At 37.2% G+C, this 26,172-nt stretch overlaps 2 protein-coding genes across 5 annotated transcripts; one reads left to right on the top strand and one right to left on the bottom strand.

The window, feature by feature from the left end:
- Nucleotides 1-1,300: 1,300 nt before the first annotated feature.
- On the top strand, nt 1,301-10,490 carry LOC148361856 (uncharacterized). Of its 2 annotated transcripts, none has more exons than XM_088342661.1 (6): nt 1,301-1,469; nt 1,532-1,677; nt 1,749-1,810; nt 1,905-2,018; nt 3,129-3,227; nt 10,277-10,490. In XM_088342661.1, exons 1-6 carry the CDS (start codon nt 1,362-1,364, stop codon nt 10,330-10,332), a joined length of 585 nt encoding a protein of 194 aa, XP_088198787.1. In that variant the 5' UTR covers nt 1,301-1,361; the 3' UTR covers nt 10,333-10,490. The 2 variants fall into 2 exon arrangements, with proteins under 2 accessions (XP_088198787.1, XP_088198786.1); XM_088342660.1 differs by lacking the exon at nt 10,277-10,490 and adding an exon at nt 3,459-3,700.
- On the bottom strand, nt 5,864-26,062 carry LOC148361855 (cysteine-rich hydrophobic domain-containing protein 2). Of its 3 annotated transcripts, none has more exons than XM_088342662.1 (7): nt 26,008-26,062; nt 23,060-23,443; nt 20,612-20,666; nt 18,792-18,947; nt 17,763-17,819; nt 13,985-14,044; nt 5,864-10,444 (listed from the first exon to the last, which is right to left on the bottom strand). In XM_088342662.1, exons 2-7 carry the CDS (start codon nt 23,191-23,193, stop codon nt 10,304-10,306), a joined length of 603 nt encoding a protein of 200 aa, XP_088198788.1. In that variant the 5' UTR covers nt 23,194-23,443; nt 26,008-26,062; the 3' UTR covers nt 5,864-10,303. The 3 variants fall into 3 exon arrangements, with proteins under 3 accessions (XP_088198788.1, XP_088198789.1, XP_088198790.1); XM_088342664.1 differs by having other exon boundaries at nt 10,299-10,568; XM_088342663.1 differs by lacking the exon at nt 26,008-26,062 and having other exon boundaries at nt 23,060-23,461.
- Between the last annotated feature and the right edge of the window lie 110 nt (nt 26,063-26,172).

Below are 26,172 nucleotides of genomic sequence, written 5' to 3'. Positions count from 1 at the left end.
CCCAAAAAATGCTGCAGAAATACTGCTATATAAATATTACAAAAGAAAAAGTGAAAAAATACAGCTGCAGTAATACTACAAAAATACCCATTATACAATGGAAATACTATAGAAATACTACAAAATACTACAGAAATACAACAAAAATACTACTGTAGAAATATGACAAATATAATGCAAATCAAAACTACAGTAATACTACTAAAATACTAAAAAACTGCAGAAATACTACGAACATACTAAAAACTACAACTACAGAAATACAATGTATACACATACAGTATATATATATATATATATATATATATATATATATATATATATATATATATATATATATATATATATATATATATATATATATATATATATATATATATATATATATATATATATATATATATATATCTCATCTCATCTCATTAGCCGTACCGCTTATCCTCATTAGGGTCGCGGGGGGGCTGGAGCCCATCCCAGCCATCTTCGGGCAGTGGGCAGGGGACACCCTGAACTGGTTGCCAGCCATTTGCAGGGCACACAGGGACAGACAACTCATTCCCTCATTCACACCTAGGGACAATTTGGACCGGCCAATTCACCTGAAATGCATGTTTTTAGAACATGGGAGGAAACCGGAGTGCCCGGAGGAAACCCACGCAAGCACGGGGAGAACATACAAACTCCGCACAGAAAGTCTGGAGCTGGATTTGAACCCACGACAGGTTCCCATGACATGAACTGTGCCGCCGTGCTGCCCCTATATATATATATATATATATATATATATATATATATATAGGGACGTACTACATTATTTTTCTTTAATTCTGAGTGTTTCTATACTTTGATCAAATTTATATTTAAAAACAAATATAGAGAATTATAAGATGTAGATGTCTGCATGTATATTTTTTCATAAATGAAAAATTGGATGGATATCGAGGATCGGCCCCTTGGGCGCATTGTTATCGCATGCAGCCCCCGACTTCCAATGGTTGCCCACTCCTGTTGTATGTCTACGATACGCTCCCATTAAGTTTGTTATTGTGAGAAAAATGATTTTTTTTTTCAGCAAAACCACACTAGCAGTTATTTTACAGAATTTTTTTATTGTATATCATGGGACGAATTTTGATTTTTTAAATTTCATATTTCCCGAAAAATCAACACAAACTGTATCTTTAGGTATTACTGTACTATAAATAAAAAGGTTATTGTTTGTGTCCGTCAGATGAAAAAGTTCAGACACCCATCGTGCGACAAAACTTGTGCAAACAAATGACTGAACTTTGATACAACTGCAAGTAAGTAGAGTTGACATTAGCGTTCTAGCAGCTCTGAGATCCACACACATACCGACGATGTTCTTCTACTTTCTGGTCGTGGCCCTTCTTCCGGGGGCCCTCTCAGCTCCTGCGCCCGACTGTGACGCCCTAACCCGACAGATCCCCATCCAAAGTCGCGACCAGGTAAGATTTGATCCTCCACCCGGAATCCTCGCATATGTTACAAGCAGTGTTTTGTGCCACAGTTCTTGGGCTCATGGACATTTGCGGCGGAAAGCACCAACATGCCAGGATCTAAAGTCCTGACCAAGATGTTTGTGCAGAACGTCTGGGGGAAGGTCTTCCTGGCCAATGAGAGCGATGCCTTTTACGTGTTTCAAGTCCAAAAAATGTGTGGTACTGGAAAACTGATAACCTAAGTGTTGTTTTCAATTATTGTGTTGAGTTTCTTCCCCCCAAAAGGTTGGGAGGTTGCTATAGTGTCACTTCTAAGTTGACCTTGGTCAACAACACTCTTCGCATGGGTGAGCTGTCCATCAACATTCACATGGATAATGCTCGTGTTCCTTTTTCGTACTTTGCTCAAATAAACATTATGTGCTTTTGCGTTTGCGTCAGAGAGTCCCTTCCAGGCCACTGAAGTTCTCATAACGACCAGCTGCGAAGACTGTATTCTCATACTGTCCAATTACACCCTTGGATCCAGCACATACATGGGGATGCAGCTCCTGAGTAAGTCAAACAATCGGGAAAAATGTTTTCTAAAATAATTAGTTTTTTAGAGAGAGAGAGAGAGAGAGAGAGAGAGAGAGAGAGAGAGAGAGAGAGAGAGAGAGAGAGAGAGAGAGAGAGAGAGAGAGAGACTCACTAGGAAATCATATTTGACATGACTTTTAAACCGATAATTAAACTTATTTAAGAATATTATTTTCAGTTAGTTAATTGATTTGTAAGCTGAGTGTTTCGCGCGTCCGTGGCACAGTTCTGAGGTCATGGGATCAAATCCAGCAATTAGCCTTCCTCTACGGAGTTTGCATGTTCTCCTGTGCTTGCGTGGGTTTCCTCCGGGAACTCCGGTTTACTCCCACATTCCAAAAACATATATGTCAGGTAGATTGACCGATCCAAATTCCCCCTAAGTGTGAATGAGCGAGTGACATACCTGTCAACCTGTACGGTTTTGCTGGACAAAGTATGTTTTTTTATGCATTTTAAAACGAGTATGACGTACAAGGAAATCTGTACGGAAAAACGCAAATTTGTCAATGATGGTTACCATCCAGTATACACCAACTATCACGAAACGGCAAATCAATCAAGTCAAACGAGTTCGCCCCGGAAGCCTCTATCTCGGTATCGTTTTTTCAGTTGCAAACTAAGCGAGCGGTTTGATGCTACTGTGCGCATGCGTCTGCCGCCTGGGAATTTCCCATAATGCATCATTCCGAAAAAAATAAAAATGGTGTCCGATTATTTATTTCGTACGGGAAAATATGACAGTTTGTATGGGCATGAAGCAGTGGAGGTTGACAGGTATGGAGTGAGTTGTCTGTCCCTGTGTGCCCTGCGACTGACTGGCATTCAGTTCACGGTGTCCTCTGCCCACTGCCCAAAGATAGCTGCGATAAACTCCATTACCCCCGTGACCCTACTGAGGATAAGTGGTGCGGATGATAGATGGAAGGATAATTGACTTGTATTTGACAACAGTCAAGTGCCAAGTTTTCAAATAACCAGGCTAGCATGCTAGGTTGTGTCATGTTTAAGATGGCACAAATATCTACAACTTTTCACTCACTTTTCACTTTGGATGTGCTAACTTAAATTTTATTGGTTTCCCAGCCAGGAGGCCCAAGCTGATGACGGCTGATGTGGATGAATTTAAGAGGCAGGCAGCGTGTCTCAACTTACCGTCCCCAACCTTTTTTGACGCGGACAAAGGTGACATGTCTGACCATTTTGGATGTTTTACATTCGTTTGATGCCATAGCTCATCTTTAGCTGAGTCAAATCCCTGAAACACTGAAAATTAAACTACTGTAAATAGATACTAGTCATTTAAACGCGAACAAAAATAAAAGTTTATTCCTTTTACCATAAACTAGCTTAGCTTAGGGTTAGCTTAGGTAGCTAGCAATCTACAGAGACCTAAAAGTGTCCCCCCCCCCCCAGGTTTTTGCACAGGTAACTCTTCATCAAAAGACTCGGACACAACTGATTTGACTCCCGTCCTGGAACATGCCAACCCAGAATATATGAAAATATTGGACAAGCTGCTCAACTCTCAAGATGGAATCAAAACAATTATGGAATTGATTGGGAGCGGGAATTGAAAACAAACAAAAACAGCCACATGGTGTGATGGGGCCTTACCCACCTAATCGTTATTCTGCCAATAAAAACGATAGCAAGTTGTCGCTTTTTTTGAAAAAAATTGGTGTCACAAAAAAAAAATCAATTTTTTTCATTGTTCATGCATTTATTCACCTTTGCCTAGCACAGGGGGCAAACATGCTTCCCGTGAGCCAGATCTGGCCCACCAAAAGTATTAATCCAGTTTGTGAGACAATGCAGATGGAAGTGCAAGAGAAAACGAGCTGCAGTTTGAAATATGTCCACTGGTTGTCACAGAGAAACTGGTTGTATTCCTTTTCTCTCTTGCTTCTATTTTTCTTTTTTTTTTCTCCCTGCCTCTCAATCTTTGTTTCGTTCTCTCTGTCTAATCTTCTCTGTCTTTCTCTCATTTTCAAGTCAAGTCAAGTCATTTTTATTTGTATAGCCCTAAATCACGAAGAGTCTCAAAGGCTTCACAGATTATTACACTATATTACACAGACTATTTTTCAGCCGACGAGAAGAGTAGGTTATTCATATGCTATGGAGTAGAAGTGAGTTTTAGTTTTATCAGTGCTCATTTTCTCTCTCCTTTGTCTCTCTTTCATTCACTCTCTTTTTTAATTATCTGCCTCCATTTCTTTCTCTTTCTATTTTCCTCTCTTTCTATCCTTCTCTCTCTCACTTCCCTTTGTCCCTAGTTTCGCGAACATTTTGGCACCTGATCTCAATGTATAGTGTTGTACTGCTCAGTTTTCACCATCCGGAGAAGGCTTCAATAACGCTTCCCTTGTGGTCAGTCACAGTCTTTTGGTGGTGCCATACCAATAACACTGTACTGTTTTGGGGCTGAGATGTGCACAAAATCGAAATCCTTGGTCTCACTATCTCTCTCTACCACGAGTTGAGAGAATTGCATCCCTCATTCTAAGTCTGCTCAGAGTTACATCCTAACTACAATAGTCATAATATAATGTGAAAATTCAGCAATTAAAAAAAAAAAGGAAAATCCCCAAAATGAAAACCAATGAAAGAACCTTAACACCAAATAAATATAAGCATTTCATTTTTTTTTACATAATGTATAGTTAGATTTATAACTTTTTATTGTTAAAGGGACAATGCGATATTTAGTGTATCCTGGTGGTACAAAAAAAACTTTCATTGAGTAAAAACATAATAAAACATTGATTTGAATACAAGGTAAAAATACATAGACTATCATAACGATATTCATTCTTATAAAAAAAAAATCATACATCAAGTAATTTGTATTCTTTTACATAGTAGAATCCCGACTTAGGTCGCCTCCATGTTGCTTGCTGTGGCGCTGGTTTTCGTTCGTATTAGATAACAGTGCCATATAGAGGATCATTATTATGCACTGGGGCTTTAAGATTAAAATTTTCAGCGAGTAAGAAATAATTTTGATTTGTTAAGCTAAAATTCTAAACTCCAAAACCAGTGATAAAAACGTATAAACATACAGTTTAGCCCACCTAATTTTCTTGAGGGGGCAGTGTGTATTATTTAGCGTCTCCTAGTGGTAAAAAGCAATATTAGATTGGCAAAAAATGCTCACTGCTTTTTGGTCACTTAGTTTGTATTTTCCTTACGAATTTTAGCACTAAAGACCATACAGAAACATCTCTTGGCGAAAGAATAAACATTGTCCCTTTAAAATCATCTGCTTTCCGTCATACAACACAATTTAAAGGGCCAGCGTGTATTATTTGACCACTACATGTCGCTGTTTTGTAAATACGAAAAATAGGACAGCAAAAAATACAAACTACAGAGAAGTAACCAAACCCCAGGTTTTTCAGATTTTTTTACCGGTAGCAGCAAGATGGCATACAGTTGTCAGCTCCCCCCTATAGGTGAAACCCGCGTTTATAAAATATATGAAATTACACAATCCGCGCGTACTTTAAAATATGCCTGTTAATATGATAGTTCATGTACTTTTGCTTATCATTTAAATGAAGTGTTTTTGTTAATGACGTCTTTTTCCACAAGGTGCTAAATAATACACATTTTTTGCGAGGTATGAAATAGCTTTTACAAAACAAATCCGACTGAATTGGTTGCGGTTATGTAAATTAGCATGCTGCTAGCGTTTTGAATTCCTCATGTTTCTTCGTACAGTTTTCCACTTTATTTCAAGCTTAATTCATTTTAAGATACAATAATTCATAATCTATGAATAATGAAAGTGCGGTAGATATAAAAACAACACAAAGTGGTGGTATGTGTTTACTTCTTCCGTTGGCTGGGGAAGGGGTGGCGAAGAAGAAGGGGGTAGGGGTCGATACACTATAAACAAATATTCAAGTACCGTGGATTAACATTTAGAATACCCTGACTGTGCTACACTTTAACGATCAAAGAGAATGCCCCTGAGTGTGACCCACATCCACACCTAATTCCAAAATAGGGATGAGAATTTATTATTAACCAATACAATGTATTTGTTCCTCATAATACCGTAAAATTCGAACTATAAACCGCAACGTTCCCCCAAGCTTTAAACTCTGGGGTTTATGCAATGATGCTGCGAATTTATGCATTTTTTCTAACGGCCGCCAGGGGCGCCCGAGCAGTTTCGGTAAGAGTGAGGCACGAAGGATATATGTGTCAAGCGCTTTGTGCATGACTAAAACTAGCCGTGTGCGGATTATATATGTACAAAATGTTTCTACCTTTAAAAGTGTACTGGGCGCAGCTTATAATCAGCTGTGCTCTATAGTCCGAATTTTACAGTAGTTATCTTGCAAAAACGCCCATCCTTATTTACAAATCTTGACAAAACAATCTATATTCCCAAACGGTACCTTGATGCCGAATGTTTAAGCAGCTTTTAACTCGTTCGCTGCTGGGCTAGTTAAACTCCAAGTACTTAGCAGTAAACGACTTACAGTGCCTAACAAATGTGTTGCTTGTTATGGTAAAGCATAGCAGAAATAGAATACAATTAGATTTCGCAACATTTTCACACCTCCCAAAGCCCTGTTAGAGCAACATACAGAGAGCATAAAACCACTGCAAACCTAGAAAGGCATGGCCGATTGTTTTAGCCTAAGAGGAGAAAACTAATCAGAGAAGCAACCAAGAGTCCCAATGATCTCATTGGATGACCTACAGGCATACACAGCTGAGGTGTGACACGTAAATAAACATGTCCTTAATGGAAGAGTGGCAAGAAAGCCCTTTCTGCAAGAATACCATAAAAAGGCCCGTCAGGTATTTTCAAGCCTCATGGGAGACACAAATAATGAGTGGAACAAAGTGCTCTGGTCAGATGGGCTGAATGCAAAGTAATACATTTTGCGTAAGAATAATACTGTAAAATCCAATCCCCACAGCCAAACATGGTGGTGGCGGCATCATGCTCTGGGGTAGCTTTTCTTCAGCAGGGACTGGGAAGATCTTTAGAGTTGATGCAAAGATGGATGGAGCAAAATACAGGGCGATTCTGGCAGAAAATCTGTTGGAGTCTGCAAGAGACTTGGGAATAGCGGGCCGGTCACCATCCAACAGGACAATGACACTAACTATTATACAAAATCTACAATGGATTGGTAAATAACTAACAATATAAAGTTGTTAGAATGGCCGAGCCAAAGTCCAGACCTTGATCAAATAGATAATTTGAGAAAAGATCTGATTAATGCTGTGCACAAACAATTCCAATTAGACCTTTAGGAACATGAGCGATTTAGTAATGAGGAATAGGCAAATATTTGTTTCAAGATGCGCAAAACTTAGACATACCCAAAAAGACTTGAGTCTGTGTTCGCAGCAAAAGCAGGTTGTGAAAAGTTTGAACTCAAAAAAGGCTGATAAGTAGGTGTTGCAAACATATCAATTTTTTTTAGTAAAATATAAAATGTTGGACAAATATGATTTATTTTCTTAATTATGTCTCACATGTTAATTCTTCTAAAAAAACGAGTTTTAAAAGTATAACTTTGAAGCCTGAAATAATGCAATATGTCAAAAAAATCTTGGGGGGACAATACTTTTGCAAGACACTGTAAATGCTAACAACATTAATTTGGGACATTTCTAAAATGTAATCAAATGCGATAAAAGGTAAGCTGATGACGGCGGATCTACGCTTTATGAGTTGTAAAGTACACCAAAAGTTGACCGGGTTATTACAGAGCAAAGCCATTGAACTACCTGGCTACACCAAGATATTTTATGTAGTTTCTTATCTGGGCCACACTCACAGCTGTAAACCTTCTTTATAGGGTGACAAAGTAACAAGGCAACGACTTGTGGCTAAACGTTAAAAAAAAGAAGGAAGCTCCAAAGTTGTAGAATTGATGAAAATGTAAGGATGTCTAACAATTGCTGTTTTATATTAAAAAAAAGACATAGAAACTTATTACATTGCTCATCTATTGTCTTCCATATCCAAGGTTGAAGCAGATTAAACATTGAATCAAAGCTTTAAAGTTAAAACGTTAAGGTTATTAATCAAACCTTCTTAAGAGTTACAGCCTGTCTAAAGCTTTAAAAGCTACCCAAAAGTTAAAACGATTTTAAAGCTTTAAAAATTGGGCCGCACTTGCATAGTATGATTAAAGTTACACTTTAAACTCTGAGGTAAAGCTTTTAAGACTTATCAACTCAAAGCTTTTAAGTTCCTCAAACTTTTGAGTCAAAACTTGAACGCTTAAGCAACTTTTAAGCTTTGAAGTAGTTGCTCAGTATGGTCAAGGTTAAAGCTTTCACTCTAGGGTTAAAACATAACTCTTGGCTCAAGCTTTAAAACTTCTAAACTCAAGAGTTAAAGCCTTTTTAAAGATTTAACCCAAAAGTAAGTGAACCTTAAAGCTTTACCTCAAAAGAGAAAGCAACTTGAAGCTTTACCCTTAAAGCACGAACACAGTAGGGTCAGAGTTAAACGTTTTAAAAACAAATTCCCAGTTAAAATGTTCAACTTCTTTAACTCAAGAGTTAAATCAGTTTTAAAACCTTAACAGGACTTTTATAGTGGGGTCAAAGTTAAACCTTTACCTCAATGTTTAGCTTAATTTTAAGATTTAGCTTTAAACGTCAACTCAAGAGAGAAGGCCTCTTTAAAGCCTATACTTTGATGAATTAGAGTACTAAGGTCAAAGTTAACGCTTTTACTCAGGTGTCAAAGCTTAATTCTTAGGTAGAGCTTTAAACCTTCTTAGCTCAATAAATAAGGCTTATTCAACACTTTCATTTAAAGGTTATTGCAACTGAAAAGCTTTAACTTTGACAGCACTAATGAAGTATGGTCAATGTAAAATTTTTGGCTCAAGAATAAATCTCAACTCTTAGGTAAAGACTTAAACCTTCTTTACTCCAGAGATTAAGCATCTTTGAAGCTTTAACTCAAAAGTTTGAGCAACGTTAAAGCTTTGACTTTGACAGCACTAACATAGTATGGTCTAAGTGATAACTAAAGGAATTAATGTAACTTTTAAGCAAATATTTAAACCTTCTACACAGTAGAGTTAAAGACTCTTTAAAGCTTTTACTCAAGCGTTATTGAAACTTTAATCTTTGACTGCCAGCACAAGCATAGTGGGGTAAGCGTTAAACATATTCTCAGGGAATAAAGTTTAACTCTAAAGCAAAATTTTTTATATTCTTAACTCAAGAGATTAAGTCTCTTAGAAGCTTTAATACAAAAGGAACTTTAAAACTTTACCATTGACAGCACTTACGTGGGCAAATATTTTAAACTTCAACACACCAGAGTTAAAGGCTCTTTAAAGTTTCAACTTGAGAGTTAGAGACACTTAATGCTTTAACTTTGACAGCACTAGCATAATAAGGACAAAGGTAAAGCTTTAACTCAAGGAATAAAGCTTAGGTGTTAGATACAGATTCAAACCTTTTTAACTCAGTTAAGAAGCTCTAAAGATTCAGAGCATAGTATAGTAAGATCAAAAGTTAAAGCTTTAACTCAAAGGTTAGAGCTGATCTCAAATGTTGGAGCCTAAATTAACTCCAAAGTTAGAGATGCCTAAAAATCTAAAGAGTCACAGCAAATAAAAAGTTTAAATCTATAAAGCAGGGAAAAAGTTACAGCTTTAACTCAAGGTTTAAATCTTAACTCGTTGGTATATTTTAGTGCTGCCACATCAATATATTGTGTTCTAATCTATTTCTCAAAGGTTTAGTAGCTACATTTATATATTAAACATGTCTTAATTCAGGTATTTCCTTGAAATGCCAAGTAATTTGACTTTGGAGCTTCCGTCTTATTGAGACATGCCGCACACAGATAAATGGAAAAGAAAGAAAAACACAAAGACATATTTGGCAAAAAGAGAAATTATCAAAAACTGAATGCTGCTTTCCATTAAAAAAAACTGATGTCACAACTTTCTCTCAAAGATGCTTGACAAAAATAAGTCATCACAAATGGCCAGCCTCATTGTTGCCGGGGCAACTCAAGGCGGGGCATATACGCTGTCCCAGAAAGTGGAGTGCGATCAAGACTGTGTGATTGTCTCTGTGGTCGGCCAATGCGCAGTAATCGACAAAAAAGTCGACCGGGAGTACATTGTCGCTTCCTGCTATACAGGTGAAGCTTCCTGTCCGCTGGCCCAAAGCACTGGGGTGTATTTTCTGGGTCAGTCCAGCTTCTATTTGTGTCCATCCAGGTCGCTCCAGTCTACAAATCGAGCCTTTCAAGATGGCCAACCCCAGCACTGCATGACCGCCAGCTCGCCGGCCGGCCCAGGTTCACTCATAATCGTTGCTGGACACGTAAACCAAATACGCCAAGACGTCGTCCGAAAAGGAGACGAGAGGGCTGACTGTAAACAACCCTGTAAACAAATAAAAAATACTTCCGAGTGATTCTTTAGGAAAGTTCGGCGGCGGCTGCGTAGATCGTGTCGGCTAGTCGGGTCTGAAGATGGGGATCTTCGGTAGGAATTCTATTAGAATGACCTGATAATGACAAAAGGATGAGTTATTTTTGAAATTAGTTATTCAAAAAATTTAAAAATGTAATTATTGACCAATGAAAGCACAAAACATCATTAGTCTTTACTGAGAAGATGTACAAATGTTAAATTGCCATTGTGATGATTTTTTTGTTGTTGAATAGAATAGAATAGAATATACCCTTATTGTCATTGTTACAAAATGGGTTAACATATTGTGACAACGAAATTGGGCATGACACTCCAGTTTTACACATTCACAGTGAGGTATGAGCCAAAAAGATAAAGGAACAAAGGAAGATAAGGTTATAAAACAAGGGGGATAAGGCTATAGTTATAATTTACATGGTATTTACACAAAAGGGTTCAATTGACGAATAAATATAATAAAGTACGATTTGAAATTATTTTACTATTTTTGCTAATAAGAATAACAAACTAGTACTTGAAACCAGTAAAAGTTTTAACAATCTGCCATATTGGAGGACTTAAATCCATGAAAATCTCATCTCATCTCATTCGCTGCACCGCTTATCCTCAGTAGGGTCGCGGGGGTGCTGGAGCCCATCCCAGCAATCATCGGGCAGTGGGTAGGGGACACCCTGAACTGGTTGCCAGCCAATCGCAAGGCACACTGGGACAGACAACTCGCTCGCTCATTCACACCTAGGGACAATTTCGACCGGCCAATCCACCTGAAATGCATGTCTTTGGAATGTGGGAGGAAACCGGAGTGCCCAGAGGAAACCCACGCAAGCACGGGGAGAACATACAAACTCCTCACAGGAAGTCCGGTAGCTGGATTTGAACCCACACAGACATTCAAAGAAGTTGAAGATGGCCAGGGGACGTACTGGTGAGTTACCTTGGCTGAGGTTTTTGAGTTTTTTCTTGCCCTCACATGTAGAATTTGGATCAGGGGATGACTCCTTGTTATTAAAAGCTATACAAACAGGACTTGACTTTATAGTTTTCAGGTATCTCCCTTTAGACTGATCGTGATGTTTCTCTGAAGAGTATATTTTAAAATGGTATGATATATTGAATCCCAAGAGCTTTAGTTTCCCAATGATATGTGGCATGATGTATTTCAGTGACTGGTGACATCGTACAAACATTAATTTGTTCATCAAAAGTTTGGCAGCTCAAAGGCGAGCCGTCCAAACGTTAGGGGTTAAGCTACTGCATATTATTGAAACTCTTTCTGTGTACAGCCTTTCTTTGTATATATCTCATGTTTCAATGTGGGAATGTGCGGCCTATAGTCAGGTGCGGCTTATGTAGGTACGAAACGTTTCTTCCTTTACAAATGTACTTAGTGCGGCTTATAAATCAGGTGCGCCTTGTCGTCTGAATTTTATGGTATTCATTTTTTGAATAAAGTATAAACTAAGAAAAATAATGAATAAAATGGTCAAAATTATCTGGCGACAGGAATGGATCACTTTACTTGGTAAACTGATTATCTTATTAACATTTTTGGTAGTTTTTATTATCGGATGATTTTACATGTTTTTTTTTCTTTTAAAATGAAGTATGAAATAAGAAAAAAATAATAAATTTAAATCAGCAAAACTATCACCTGGCAGATATATATATATATATATATATATATATATACACACACCGTATTTTCCGCACTATAAGGCGCACCTAAAAGCCTTTATTTTTTTCAAAAGCTGACCATGCGCCTTATAATACAGTGCGCCTTATTTATGGATCAATATTAATTCGCAAAGTCTTGCAACTAACTTGCAGCCGCCAACTAGATTTTCCCCCGAACGCCAAGTAGTCCGCGGTGTATGCTGGGATTTTTTTACCGGCGTTTCATTGGCTAACCAATGTGTCAATCATCATTTGAATCGATCACTATTGGCTAAAGTTATTCGGAGGTCAAGAGGCGGATCCTTTTTATCATTTACAGGCTGGCATTGGCTTAAACGGCAAAACAAAGCCTGCAATTGGCCAAAAAAGATGTGTCAATCATCAGTTGAATCGATCACTATTGGCTAAAGTTATTCGGAGGTCAAGAAAAAAATGAATGTGTATAACACGTGGCTGACGGCATACAGAAAGCATTTTTTACTATACTGTATTTGTAAATATTTTATTCTCCTGGATTTACTACACTCACGGATATAAGAGGACCACGGCTGCACATTATTATGAACACAACGACTTCGGTGAGCTACTCCGGCTATATATCTTGTTTCAGACTGAACTCGATGTTTCTGTGATAAGCGGTGCAGATAATGGATGGAATGGAGTGTCTATTTTTAAATTAAACTCAATTCCAAGTGTTTATTGTAATATGCACAGTAAAGTTGCGAGCGAAAAAGAAAATAGAAACTAAGGAATGGTTGGCATTTCTTCAATCCCAAGACTTTAACCTTCCGAATGATGGAACGATGCATTTGAGTGACATCTTACGGACACCGCATCCGCACGTGTTCTCGACACGTATTTGCGTCTTTGCAAGCTTTGGGAATGTTAAGGGGGTAATCAGTTAGACTGAACTATCTTTACTGAACTATCTGAGTGTTTTGTCCACGTTCCCATTGTAGCGCCTTATAATCTGGTGCGTCTTATGTATGTCAAAAATAGGACCAAAAACTATTTTTTCGGGGTGCGCCCTATAACCCGGTGCGCCTTATAGTGCGGAAAATACGGTATATATATATATATATATATATATGGTATTTATGATAATGTTAATCGATATTTTCTTTAAAAGATGGCATTTTTTTCAATAAGGTACAAAACGAGGTAAAAATAATATTTAAAATGAACAAAATAATCTTCTGGCAGGAAAAGCTAAGTTTACGTGGTAAAATGATTATTTGATCAATATCTTTGTTAGTTTTTGTTATCAGATGACTTAATTTGATTAATCAGTTGATATTTCTTTAAAATAAAGTATAAAATAAAATAAAAAACTGATTACCAATCACTTTACTAAGATTTTTTTGAATTCTTAATGTCCGATGACTTGAATTAAAAACATAGTATAAGTTAAGAAAAACAATATTCAAAATTAGCAAAATGATTTGCAGACAGAAAAAGATAAAATTGCATGTTAAAATATTTATTTAATTTAGATTCCCGAGTTTTGTTATCAGATGACTTAATTTGACTTAAAATAAGTTTAAAATAAAGTATAAAATCATAAAAAATGAGCACCTGCTGGCAGAAAAAGATACATTTATATGGAAAAGATTCCAATTTTATTAACATTTTATTAACATTTTTTTTAGCTTTTATTAACAGACATAAAATTTGATGAAAATTAATTTTCACCGCTTCCTATTGATACAAAATATAACAAATCAATTAGAATGAGCATCCTTTTTTGCATTAGATGAACAAAAAAAAAAAATATATATATATATCATTGGACAGCAGTAACAAAGCATCACTTACATATTCCATCATGTTATTTGACTCGCATTTTCTTTTGTTGAGTCTCCAATGCAAACACAGCTGTAAAATACATACCCCAAAAAAAACACATCGGATTAAACACATAAAACATAACGATAAAAAACAAAAATTGAAAGAAAGAAATTCAGTACACCAAGGATCACCAACAGGAGAGCTACTTTTTTGTCACCGTTGTTAGTTTGCAGCCCTTTAAGACCTTCGGTGATTAAGGGCTATACAAATAAACAAGACTTAAAATATGTATTTCCAAAATAGAAGAAGAATAGAATTTACTTTTATTGTCATTCTTTGTAACCATGCACACAGAACGAAATGTCGATACACCTGACCCGTACAGTTAAACTGTAGCGAGCCGATGCAGCTGCACACAAACAGGGCGCAGCCATTTTATACGGCTGTGTTGGGAGTCATTAGGTGACCAAACCCCCCAATTCTAATGGCTTGGCAATGAGTACCAATGTTGTAAGTCTCAGGTATGACTCGGCCGAGGCTTGAACCATCGACCTCCCAGTCTCGGAGCGCGCGCCCTACCATCTAGGCTACCGAGCTCATTGGTAATAACATAGCATGTTATTATTATTTTGCTAATATGTGGTTATTATGTGATTACCAAGTTAGAACTAAGAACCAGGGCTCGCTGTTGCTCGCTTCATATGCTGTGCAAGCTAAATATGGAGACCACAAGCCTGGATACCTTGCGCACGACCGGCTCCTGCCTCAGAGAGTGCTAGAGCAGCACAAGTTGACCAAGGAGCAGTGGGAGGACAGGATCCAAACTTGGCATGAGGAGCACAGAGGAATTCTCAGAGAGGATTCTATGATGGAATATGTGAAAATCGCCCAGGACCTGGAGATGTACGGAGTCAACTACTTTGAAATCCAAAGTAAGAAGGGCACGCAGCTCTGGCTAAGGGTTGATGCACTCGGCCTGAACATCTATGAGCATGGAGACAAGTTGTCACCAAAGATTGGCTTCCCTTGGAGCGAAATTCGAAATATTTCCTTTAATGACAAGAAGGGCTCTGTCAACCACTAAAACATCGGCCTTGTATAAGGGAACAGAGTGATTTACATAAGGTGCCGCAAAAAAAGTATTTGCCCCCTTCTTGATTTCAGTGTTTTTTTTGCATACTTATCACCCACAAAGGTTTCAGAGATCATCTAAACAATTTTAATATCACAGAGCCAACCCGCGAAAATACAAAATGGAGTTTTGAAATGTCGATTCCATTTATTAAGGCACAAAACAAAAATCAATACCTATCTGGCCTTATGTGAATAAGTAATTGCCCCAGTACTATTTTGTGGACCAGCTTTGGCACCATAACAAAATCAAACATTTACAATATTTGTTAATGAGTATTTCACAACACTGTGGGGGAATTTAGGCCCATTCTTCTTTGCAAAATTGTTTCAAATCTACCATATTGGAAGGTTTTCTAGCATGAACAGCCATTTAAGGTCACATCACGGCATCTCAAATGTAAATATGGACTTTAACATGGCCACCCCAGAACCTTCCTTTTTATTTTTTTAGGAGACATTAAGAAGTGGACTTTCTGGTGTGGTTTAGATCGTTATTATGCTGCATAATCCAAGAACACTCGAGTTTGAGGGCACAAACTCCGATGTCCGGGCGTTCTCCTACAGGGTTTTCTGGTAAACTCCAGAATTCATTATTCTGTTAATCACAGCAACCTGTCCTAGTCATGAGGCAGCAAAGCAGCCCCAGACCATCACATTGCCACCACCCTGCTTTACTGTTGGCACGTATCGTGCTCTTCTTTTCAAACGCTCAGCCATTTTTACTCCAGATGCAATTTGCTGCAAACCTTCCCAAAAGTTAATTTTTTTACTTATAAGTCCACAATTTTTTCCTACAAATGTCTTGAGGATAATTAAGAATGTGAGATGACTCTCTGTGTTCTTTTGTGATTGCAGTGGTTTTTTATTGTGGATTCTCCCATGATGCTATTTTTTTGGCCAGCGAATTTCTCATAGTGAGGTCAAGAACACTGACCTTTCCTTGAGACCAGCTAATCTTGCAGTTTCTTGGATGTTTTTCGAGGTTCTTTTGTTGGAGTAATCTTAGTTGGTCGATGACTCCTGGGAAGGTTTGCCACTGTTCTTAAATTTCTCCATTTGTGGATAATGGCTGCGACAGTGGTTCTCTGGAGTCCTAGAGCCTTGGAAATAGCTTTGTAACCTTCTAATAGACTAATAGATATCAATCACTTATTTCTGATTTCTTCTGGAATTTCTTTGCATCGTGGCATGTCAAGTGTCTTCCCAAAGCCTAACAGATTCAATTTAAGTGATTTCTTAATTTGACACAGGTGGCGGAAAACAATTTTGGGTGTGACCCGTGGAATTTAACGCAGCTTTCCCAAAATTGTGTTTAGTCACAGTGCAGTATTTTCCGCACTATAAGGCGCACCTAAATGCCTTTATTTTTTATTTTATCAAAAGATAACTATGAGCCTTATAATACGCTTTATGTATGGAACAATATTGAGTCTCAACAGGTCTCACAACTACGGTAAGCAGCCGCCGACTCAATTTTCCTCTGTATAAGTGGTGCGCGCTGCATGCTGGGACTTATATACTGTATACAGGTGTTTTATTTCCAAACCAATGTGTCAATCGTCGTTTGAATTGGTCACTATTAACTAAAGTTATTTGGAGGTAAAGGAGGCGGTTCTTTATTGGTATATGCAGTCTGGTATAGGCTGAAGCGGGGTAAAAAATTGGCCAGAAAAGATGTGACTCACACTTTAGGTTGGTGGCTAAAAATTCAGCTAACAACATCCATCGATGCAAAGATGCTTTTCGGCAGATCTTCACATAGGCCTAAATTTTTTGGGGCTTAATAAATGTAATCAACATTTCAAAACTGCATTTTGTATTCCCTTGGATATATTCTCTGCGTGATATCAGAAATCTTTGATAAATATGCAAAAACAGAATTTTGGAAGGCAGCAAATACTTTTTTACGGCACTGTATTCAAATTACAGGCTAATTTTGAAATATTTGAAGGGTTGGGGATCTTTTAGACGCTCACAATCAAATTATAATTCAGGTGTATAAGATTCAATTAACAAACGATTTATGAGTTTTTGTGTCAACTATTTTTTTTTCCTGCACTAATATTTAAGCTCTTTTAATGTTTAGCAACTGAGCATTTTGTAAAAAAATGCAAAACAACTATTAAATTCATTCACGCTACAATTTATTCAACATGAGGAAACTCAGGTAAACTAGAAAGTGAAGAAAATAGCACACTAAAACAATTTCAAGTGCAAATTGTGTAATGTCTTTTTTGGGGTTTTTATTTATTTATTTTTAATGAAAATGTAAATTTGGGAACTTGCTGCTTCAAATGTTCGCTGATTGATAAATGGTAGTCGTAAAATGCAGGTATGGCTGGTGGATTTTCTCTGTAAGTGACGTTTAGCTTTGACGACATCAAATGGACGTATTAAAAATGGCAGGTCATTGTTTGCCGTTATGCGGCTCATTTTTCTCAAGTGCTTCTCTCTGCATCATCTTGGACTAAATCCGTAGGATAACCTAGAGATCCCTGCACTAATGTCAATATTGACGAACCCGAATTCTAGAAGCCACATTTGTTATCCTTGAAAAATACAATAGCAGGCCTTGACCAAGGCACAAAAAAGTCTTGAATTCTTCCTAATTCGCTTAGCGGCTAACATTTTGTCGGACGTAAACAACAAGTAAGAAGGCAATGTCACTCACTTTGTGGTACAATCTGCTGTTCTCCCACTCGAGAAGTTTCTCTATGGATCTTCTCGTCTGGAAGACAAAAGTCAAACCTGCCTGGTGAGGTCAAGTTAAGAAAATAATAGTCATTGATACAAACATGGTGAACATTGTTGCCTTCAAGATTAGACATTAGGGCTGCAACTAACCACTGTCCCAATAGTCAACAAGTCACGACTATTGAAACGATAAGTAACATTTTTTTCCTTAAATTTAGCCTGAATTTGATGCAATTATGTGGCAAAGGATAATGAACACAAGAAAAATGGGTACAGTTAATAATACATGTTCTAGTGAAAATACGGTGGATTCGATACATTAAACCAATTAGGTACAGTGCTTGATCAGTAGGGATAAACCATGCATAAACTTCAGTGGATTTTCCAGGGAAGGGCAAATAAAAAATAAATTAAAATCTAGTTAACATTTTTTTTATCCCAGTAAACCAGAAACAAGCTATTTAGCAGCAGTAGAAAAGTAAATAAAACAAATATTACAAGAAGTGTATGGGACATTCAGTTGCTAACTGCATAGAGAAAAGTACAATTAAGTAATTAAGGATTCTTAACAGTTTGAAATCAAAGTGGATTAACATGTGTGTTCTTCAGATGGCATTCATTTTCTTTTCAATATGCTTGTCAGGCACAGTCCGACATAATTCTCAAGCTCTCTTTTAGGGTGAAATATATGCGTAGAAAATGTAAAATGCATGTCATCAAAACCATATTTCGTTCAACTGTCCAAATTTTATTTTCACATTGGGACAGATTATTATTAGTTTTGATTATTTTTGTGCCCTAATAAATCAACATTTTAAAACAGTATTTTGTATTACCCTGGGTTATCTTTGTGTGGCATTACAATTTGTTTGATGATCTGAAACTTTTGAGAGTGATAAATATGCACAGGAAAAACAACCCTGATATCAGGAAGGGGGCAAATCATTTTTCACGGCACTGCAGTGCATTTAGAAATAGTGCATTGTTGCCGGTGCTGTCGTCTTACCCGCTTGCTGAGACAAATGACGGGCCACAAGCTGAAGCCGAGCGTGCAACAGCAGCAAAGGCAGCCACACAACAGCCAGCGCACGTTGACGGGCAGCGTCTTCTTCAGACAACTGTTCACACGGTTGATGCTCGCTTTGAATTCTTCGGGCGCCACCTGATAGGGTGCATGAATGGATTACATTGCCACGATTTAAGATTACAGTAATCTTTTGTTTTTCTCGGGGTTTGCGTTTCAAAAAAGTCCTAAGATAGTAAAAACCTGCTTAATAGAAACATTTTATTTATCAATTAGTTATCAGTAACATATATTCTATACACAGCTGTAACAAGATAACACCTGTAAATCTACAAATAAAAATACGGAAAACAGAGCGGCAATTAAATGAATGGTCTTTATTGTCATTATAATAAAGTACAATGAAATTGAAGGGCCTCTTTTTTCAGTGTAAGAAAGCTAATCAGGGAGTGGCTGGCTAGCTGCACGCTAGATCTGGTATCCTCAAATTGAGCCAGGTCTCCATGATGGTTAAAATACAAGCGGCCCAAATGTAGTAGCTTTCTACGAGTTGTAGCTTCAGGTCATTCGTTTCATGGGTAATAGTTCTGGCGTTGGTGAGATACAGGGGTAGCTTATGAGACTTATTACGTAGCCTTGCCGCAGTAGGCCGGACATGCGGCTCGGCTATTGCCTTCTCTCCCAACGCCGCCTCAGTTTCTTCCCGGACCCAAAAACAATCAACGGAGCACCCACTGGTGATCAGCATTTCTTTGCGCTCTTCTGACTTTCCTCAGAGTCCAGTTTAATTTCTTTTCAATGTATCGAGCCGCTAAAATAATAGTTGTAGCCGTGCTTCGCAGTTTGTTTTGGGTAGGTGGACTCATTGACCTGTGTGCCTGCCCAGCACAGCTGTTTGACTGACAGCATAACCAGCCTATCAGTCGCGCGCGCACGCAATAAACTTACACGAAGCCCTCCCCTAACCTGCCCCATGATAGCATTTGCTGTGTGCTGTCTTCTGCAGAACACAATGCACGATACATTGATATTAATGACAATAAAGATAATTCAATTCAACATTAGTGTAGTACCAAAACTACAAAATGTAAACATTGATAGAGCGAGGGATTACTGTACAGTAAATCTTTGCTACAAGACTACCTTTTTCACGGTTCATGCTTACTCACTGATTATCATTGTGCATCGATTTCTTCATTTTGATTGGCTAAAACAGTGTTCGCGAACAGTAGTGTGCTTTGAGAATTTGTAAAGTCAAGCTAAGTTAAGTAATATGTTTGTTATTAAAAAACAACACTTAATAATAGTAATACTTGAAAAAACAACTTAAAAATTGTAACATGAATAACTGCATTAGACACAGTGTCTAAAATTGATTTTTTTAAAAAGCTATACTGTCAATTTAGGCAACATGATGATCCAACCTTTTGAAAAAGAACATAAAACGTAATTAATTTTGGTTAGGCAGGGCTTCAGTTTTTTTGTGGAAAAAAAAAGTTGTGCCTTGGCTCCAAAAAGGCCGAGAAACAATAAGCTAAACCACGTTTTTGCTACCTGATGATTGAAGTATGATTTAATAGTAGAGTAGGTGTTTGTAATTTACAAAAAACGTATACAGTACATGTATTTGTAAAACACTTGAGCCAGTAAAATGCTTTATTCTTTGGTGTCAATGTATAAGAGTATTAAATTGTTTAACAATTCTAAAAAAATTGTTTCTACTACACAGGTAATTTTGGGAACGTAACCCCCACAATAAATGAGGATTCACTGTAATAATTGAACAATGTGCTTGTACTTACCTTTCCAGTAAGCGCTGAGGGAAATTCAGACTCAAATTTGTTGCTAAGTCCAAACCTGTGGATTTAAGGGGACATTAAAATACAACTGCCAACACAAAAATCCATTGCGGAAAAATATTGATAAAAAAGCCAAGGCCTGATCGAGATCGATCTTTTAAGGCAAATAATCATTTTTGTCAGAAAACATTTTATGATTGTTGCTTTTCATTGTTTTCAATTTTACACATTTTGAAAACCGTATCCTACTTTTTTTTTTTACTTTTAAATGTCTTCTGTGATTTTTTTTTTAATGTCTTTTGGGATTTAAGTTAAATTGAAACCAAATATTTTGATGTCGGTCCTGAAATATTTTGTTCAAAAATTGCTGAATTTCATGTGTTTTCTTCAAAATCCATAATATTCGTTAAGGTGAGATTTATACAGATTATTATTTGTGTTTGGGGTTTCCTTGTAAGATTATTTCGAAAGTAAACGGTTAACTGTAGCAATTTGCTTTTACTTTCAGTAATCATGATTAACTTGCCCATTGCCTGGAACAGTAGGTACCAAATTAGTAACTATCTGGTTGGCATTATTTCTTTTTATAATGGTATATTGAACTATTGTTCTGTTTTAGAATGGCTGGATTCAAATAAAAATGTTTAAATTTCATGTGATTAGTTGAACAAGAAAAATCGATTGAATGATCAATTATCAATGTTTTCTGCAGACCCTTTTACGGGAGATCACCGGCATACGGGACCCCCTAAATGAAGTTGTTGCCTTATAAAGTGTGGAATAAGATGTTTTTTTCAGTCCCAATTTATGGGATTTTCCTCACTTTTCAGCATCAACAACAATTTATTTAATTTAATTTAAATATTGTCTGAACTACCTCCCACAACGTCTTTCTCTTCATTTAGTTCAGAATCTCATGTGCTTAGTAAAGACTTTGCGAGTCAGTAATACAATAATGTATTTGCACTGTATTTATTTGCTATAGGTCTAAGGCTTGCACTGATTCTAAAGGGAGAAGCAAAATCGTGCCAAAAATGGAAATTAAGCTTGTGATTGTAAAAAATACGAAGAAGGCACCCATATCACTACACTCTTTAATTGCATGGCCTTAATCCTGACATGGCCTTAATTAACCCTGGAATGTCCAAAGTGCAGCACAGGGGGCCACCTTGCCCTTGCTTTTCCATTTGAATTTTAGCCCACCCTCATTCCAACATGGCGAGTATAAATAAAAAAGGGCAGTTGACTGTGAAGGCTGCCACTTCCAGGACAAGTGGAAATTTGAGTATTTTTTTCACTGAAATAAGAAACAACTGCGTGTGCCTTATTTGCCATGAGACTGTGGCTGTTTTCAAATAATATAGTATCAAGAAGCACTGCTAGATGAAACAAAAAGCTAGCGGGAAACATATGCTGTTATCAGCAGAAGCAACTGGAAGCTGTTTTAATGGCACAGCAGCACTATTTCACAAGATCCTATGAGTCAAATAAAAGGCTACAACGGCAAACTATGTGGTCGAGACGCTGATAGTCAAGCACTGCAAACGCAGGACGAATTTATCAAAGACTGTTCAAAGAATGGCAGGCTGAATAGTCGGCCCTTACACATTTTCAGCTTACCATATCTGACCCGCTTTCTGGAAAGTTTGGACACCCCATGCCTTAACCCATTTGGACTATTGTTACAAATATGGACATCTAATAATAATAGTAATAATAATAATAATCTTCAAAGGGCATGACAATAATCACAAGTGGATGTTTTAAATGATCGGTTTCACCATCACCATCTCATCATCCCCTTGCATATCACATTTCATTTTAACCTTTACATGTAAAGCATTTTATCTTTTATATTAGATACAAGAAGTTATTTCTGTATATCTGAGGAACCGGGGGTTACGAACTTATTGCCGTGGGGTTCTCTCCCCCGCCATACGTCAAATTCACATAGTAATATCCAACTCAGAACGATTCGTGTCGTATCCCGGGGTGTACTGTGGTGCATCGTTAAATTACCCACAAAAACTTCAAACTTAAATGGTCAATTTATAAATTTGTATTTTGAAGTGTCGTGTAGAAAAGCGAATCAAATCGAAGCAAACCGTGAATTCAAATGATAAAATTCGGTGTCACCAGAGAACTGGTGTAAAATCAGAGTTTAAACCACTTGACCATCTTAATCTGCATGTCATAATTCTAAACCATTAGGAAACTGACCTATTTTAGATATAAAAGGGGACTCTATACTGAAAATGATGAAAAGTCCATTAAAATATATGTTACTGTCAATGTTAGCATCAGGCTAACAGGTTAGGCTAAACTAGTTCAGAGCCACAGGCGGATGCTAATCAATTAGCATTCTGCTAACAGCTCCACAGCTCTCCCATCGTCGCACCACAACACTTAAACTCTGCCCCGGTTTGACAACCGGCCTCGTCGGCTACTTACACCGTGACGTGTCCGGAGCCTCGCACCACCACCGGGTCCGGTGCATACTTAAGGAGCTGCTCCTCCGCGGCCCTGTCTTCGTCTTCTTCCTCCTCCTCCTCTTCTTCGTAGATTTCGTCAAAGTCCTCCATCATCGCACGCGCGGCCCGGAGACGGAGCGCCGCGGCGCTCCCCGTTTGAGACGCCACCGGGACGGACACGATGCCGCTGCGGTTCAGCGGCGAAGTACGAAGCGGAGGAGAAACCAGGTCAGAATGTGGAGCGCTCGGTTCCGAAGGCGAGAGTTGACATCTCGCAAGGCTCGCATATCAAAATATCAACATCCGTTGCAGTCGCCATACGACACCGGAAGAGGCTTCGGTTTTTCCACGCAACATAAAATCCCTGGGAGAAATCGAGGGGAAGAAAAAAAAATAACCATTACAAATGCAATTGGAATTAAATACCATTTATTTGTGGATATTTAAAAAAAATTAAAACATTCAGTGTGATTATATTTTACGTATTTACTTCAATTTTCGAATGTACGTGCAATTTTTATTTAGGCACTTTCAACATCAAACGCTAGATTACAAAAAGAAACAACGACATATTTGCACAGAACAGCTAATTACTCCCCTTAATAATGAATGCAATCCCCCGTATTATGCGATAACAAACCTTACAAGCATAACACGGGACCTATTTACTCATGGCAGTACAGACGACGTAGAAACACAAAACACAAGCGCTCGTCTTGGAATCAAGGGATCCCAGTTCGAATCCCGGCTTGTCCGTGTTACATGTCGAAGTGTCCTTGGGTAAGACACTGAACCCCTAATACCCCCAATAAGCAGGTTAGCGCCTTACATGGCTGCATGGCCGCTATTGGGAAATGTGGAGCACGTTGTAAAGCGCTTTGGGGAGTCATTGACTTGAAAAGCGCTATATAAATGCAGATCATTTCATTTTTATTTTCATTTCATTTGTGTTAGATAATTTGTGTACGCGAGTTTATTTTATTTACCAAATAAACAACCAAACTATTTTCATCATCTTCTCGGTTTTTCCCCCACTAATTAAGCATTGCTTATTTTAAATTAAAGCATTTTTCCCTTTAAAAAAGTTGTTGTATGGCAAACACAATTTGAAATGATTAAAAAACAAACAATTTAGGGAAACCGAAAACGTTTAAATTGACGCGCGTCGTCTGTCCTGGGATTATGTAAAAAAAAACGTGATTGGCTAAATCTATGTAGAAATCTTTTTTCTTTTTTTAAACAAGCAACATACAATAAAAATCATGTTATACGCTGAAAAAAAACAAACAAAAAAAAAACAACAACAAAAAACTCCTTTACAGGCCCTAGCATTTGTTTAACAAAAGTACTGTAGGAAATGATTTTAATATTTTTATTAATTCAAATAACTACAGTATTGTCAAATTATATTAAGCAGAGAGACTGTTTAGCCAATCAAAATGCAGAATACAATGCACGTAGCAAAACCATGAAGAATAAACCACATTATAGTGAGGGGTTACTGTACATTAAATTTAGGTTTGTCTACAGACACTACATTGTAAATAATGCCTATCTAACCTAATATTCTCTTAAAAATAATGTTTATATCATAACTCTTTTCCTGGAGCGTGAAGAGGAATGACTGTTATTCCACCGCATGTTTATTTGCATCCAGGTTGTGAGACGGGAAAATAAACTGAAGATAAAATGATCAGTTTCATGAAAGTTTTATTATAACAGAATATTCCAGCCACTAAAAAGCAATCGGAAAATGGCTTGTAGGATTCTCAAGAGTGCTGTCAAAAAGGCTGACAATCCCTTTTATACTAGGGCGAGACTAAATAACAACTGAATGAATGAAAATTGTGATACAGTGATATTGATACATCGAAAACAATGTACAATATGTACTAATCAATGACAATAAAGACAATTGTATTTTTGGGGGAATTCACTTAAACAAGAACTTTTTCATTTCCAACATTGACAGAAAATGAATTTAAGTCAAGTTATGTTTATTTGTGTAGCCCCTAATAAAACAAAATCATAAGGCGCTGCAAACTAATTAGTGACAAAAAAGAAGCTCTCCTGTTGGTGATCCCTGGTGTATTTAATTTTTTTCAATTGTCCTTTATGTACTCAATCCCATGTGTTAATTTTGTATGTATTTTATAGCTGTGTTTGCATCATTACAAATATTCTAGATTTCACATGTGTCTTGAAGATTAAACAGCATCCAGAATGTGTCAATAAGGACCACTTGATATTTTTTTCTCACAAATCATGTTTTTCAAACATATTTTTAACACTTAAAGCCCCGATATGTAATGTTTGACCACGAGATGGCTTGGTGTTGTCTGGTTCGAGCGAAGGCCTGCGATACACGGCATAGCTTGGCGGCAGCATGCCGGACAAACATGGCGCCAACTTAAGTGGGGATTCCATGGTGTTAAAGAAATACAAATTTCTCAAACTATGATTTTTTAAATAAGATTGGTATGATTATTTATGTACTTTTGCCTCATATTCAAATCAATGTTTTTTTTTTCATCTGGATGGTTTTTTTTTACCACTAGGAGGCCCTCAATATTACACACTGATCCAATAATAATTAATTAATGTGTATTGCACTCTGAAGTTAGTTAACATAGAAACAAATAAAAAGACACACTAATTTATAAACATTTCATAGCAGTACATGTAGTTTTTTAAAGGGCTGTCCATATTTTTGTTAAAAAATCAATTTCACAAAATACACAGCAGTCATGTTCCAATTCTTTCTCTTATTTTGAAAAGGTTGTATTTTCATATGCAGTCGCCACATTGTATCGACGTATATGTTTCTGCCGCGATGAAACTAGTTAGACTCTTTTTCTTTCTTTCATTCTTTCAAGTAAGTTGAACCATATCAAACCAAATACAAACATTTTTTTAACAATCACGAACCAGCCATTGCGATCCATTCTTTGCTGGGTCACATCCCCTGCGGAGGAAATAAGAAGTGTGTTATTATTTTCAAAATAATGTAGCATTTAAATCAGTGCAGTTAAATTCGTGTTTGGTATTTATAAAAAAAAAAAACTGAATTTTAGGTTTTTTCCCTTGAAAAGA

The sequence above is a fragment of the Urocampus carinirostris genome, chromosome 8, assembly GCF_059441175.1.
Source record: "Urocampus carinirostris isolate Australia breed hairy pipefish chromosome 8, RoL_Ucar_1.0, whole genome shotgun sequence".
NCBI classification, from domain to species: domain Eukaryota; kingdom Metazoa; phylum Chordata; class Actinopteri; order Syngnathiformes; family Syngnathidae; genus Urocampus; species Urocampus carinirostris.
The sequence above is the reverse complement of the archived record's forward strand: the minus strand, read 5'-3'. Positions and strand labels throughout refer to the sequence as shown.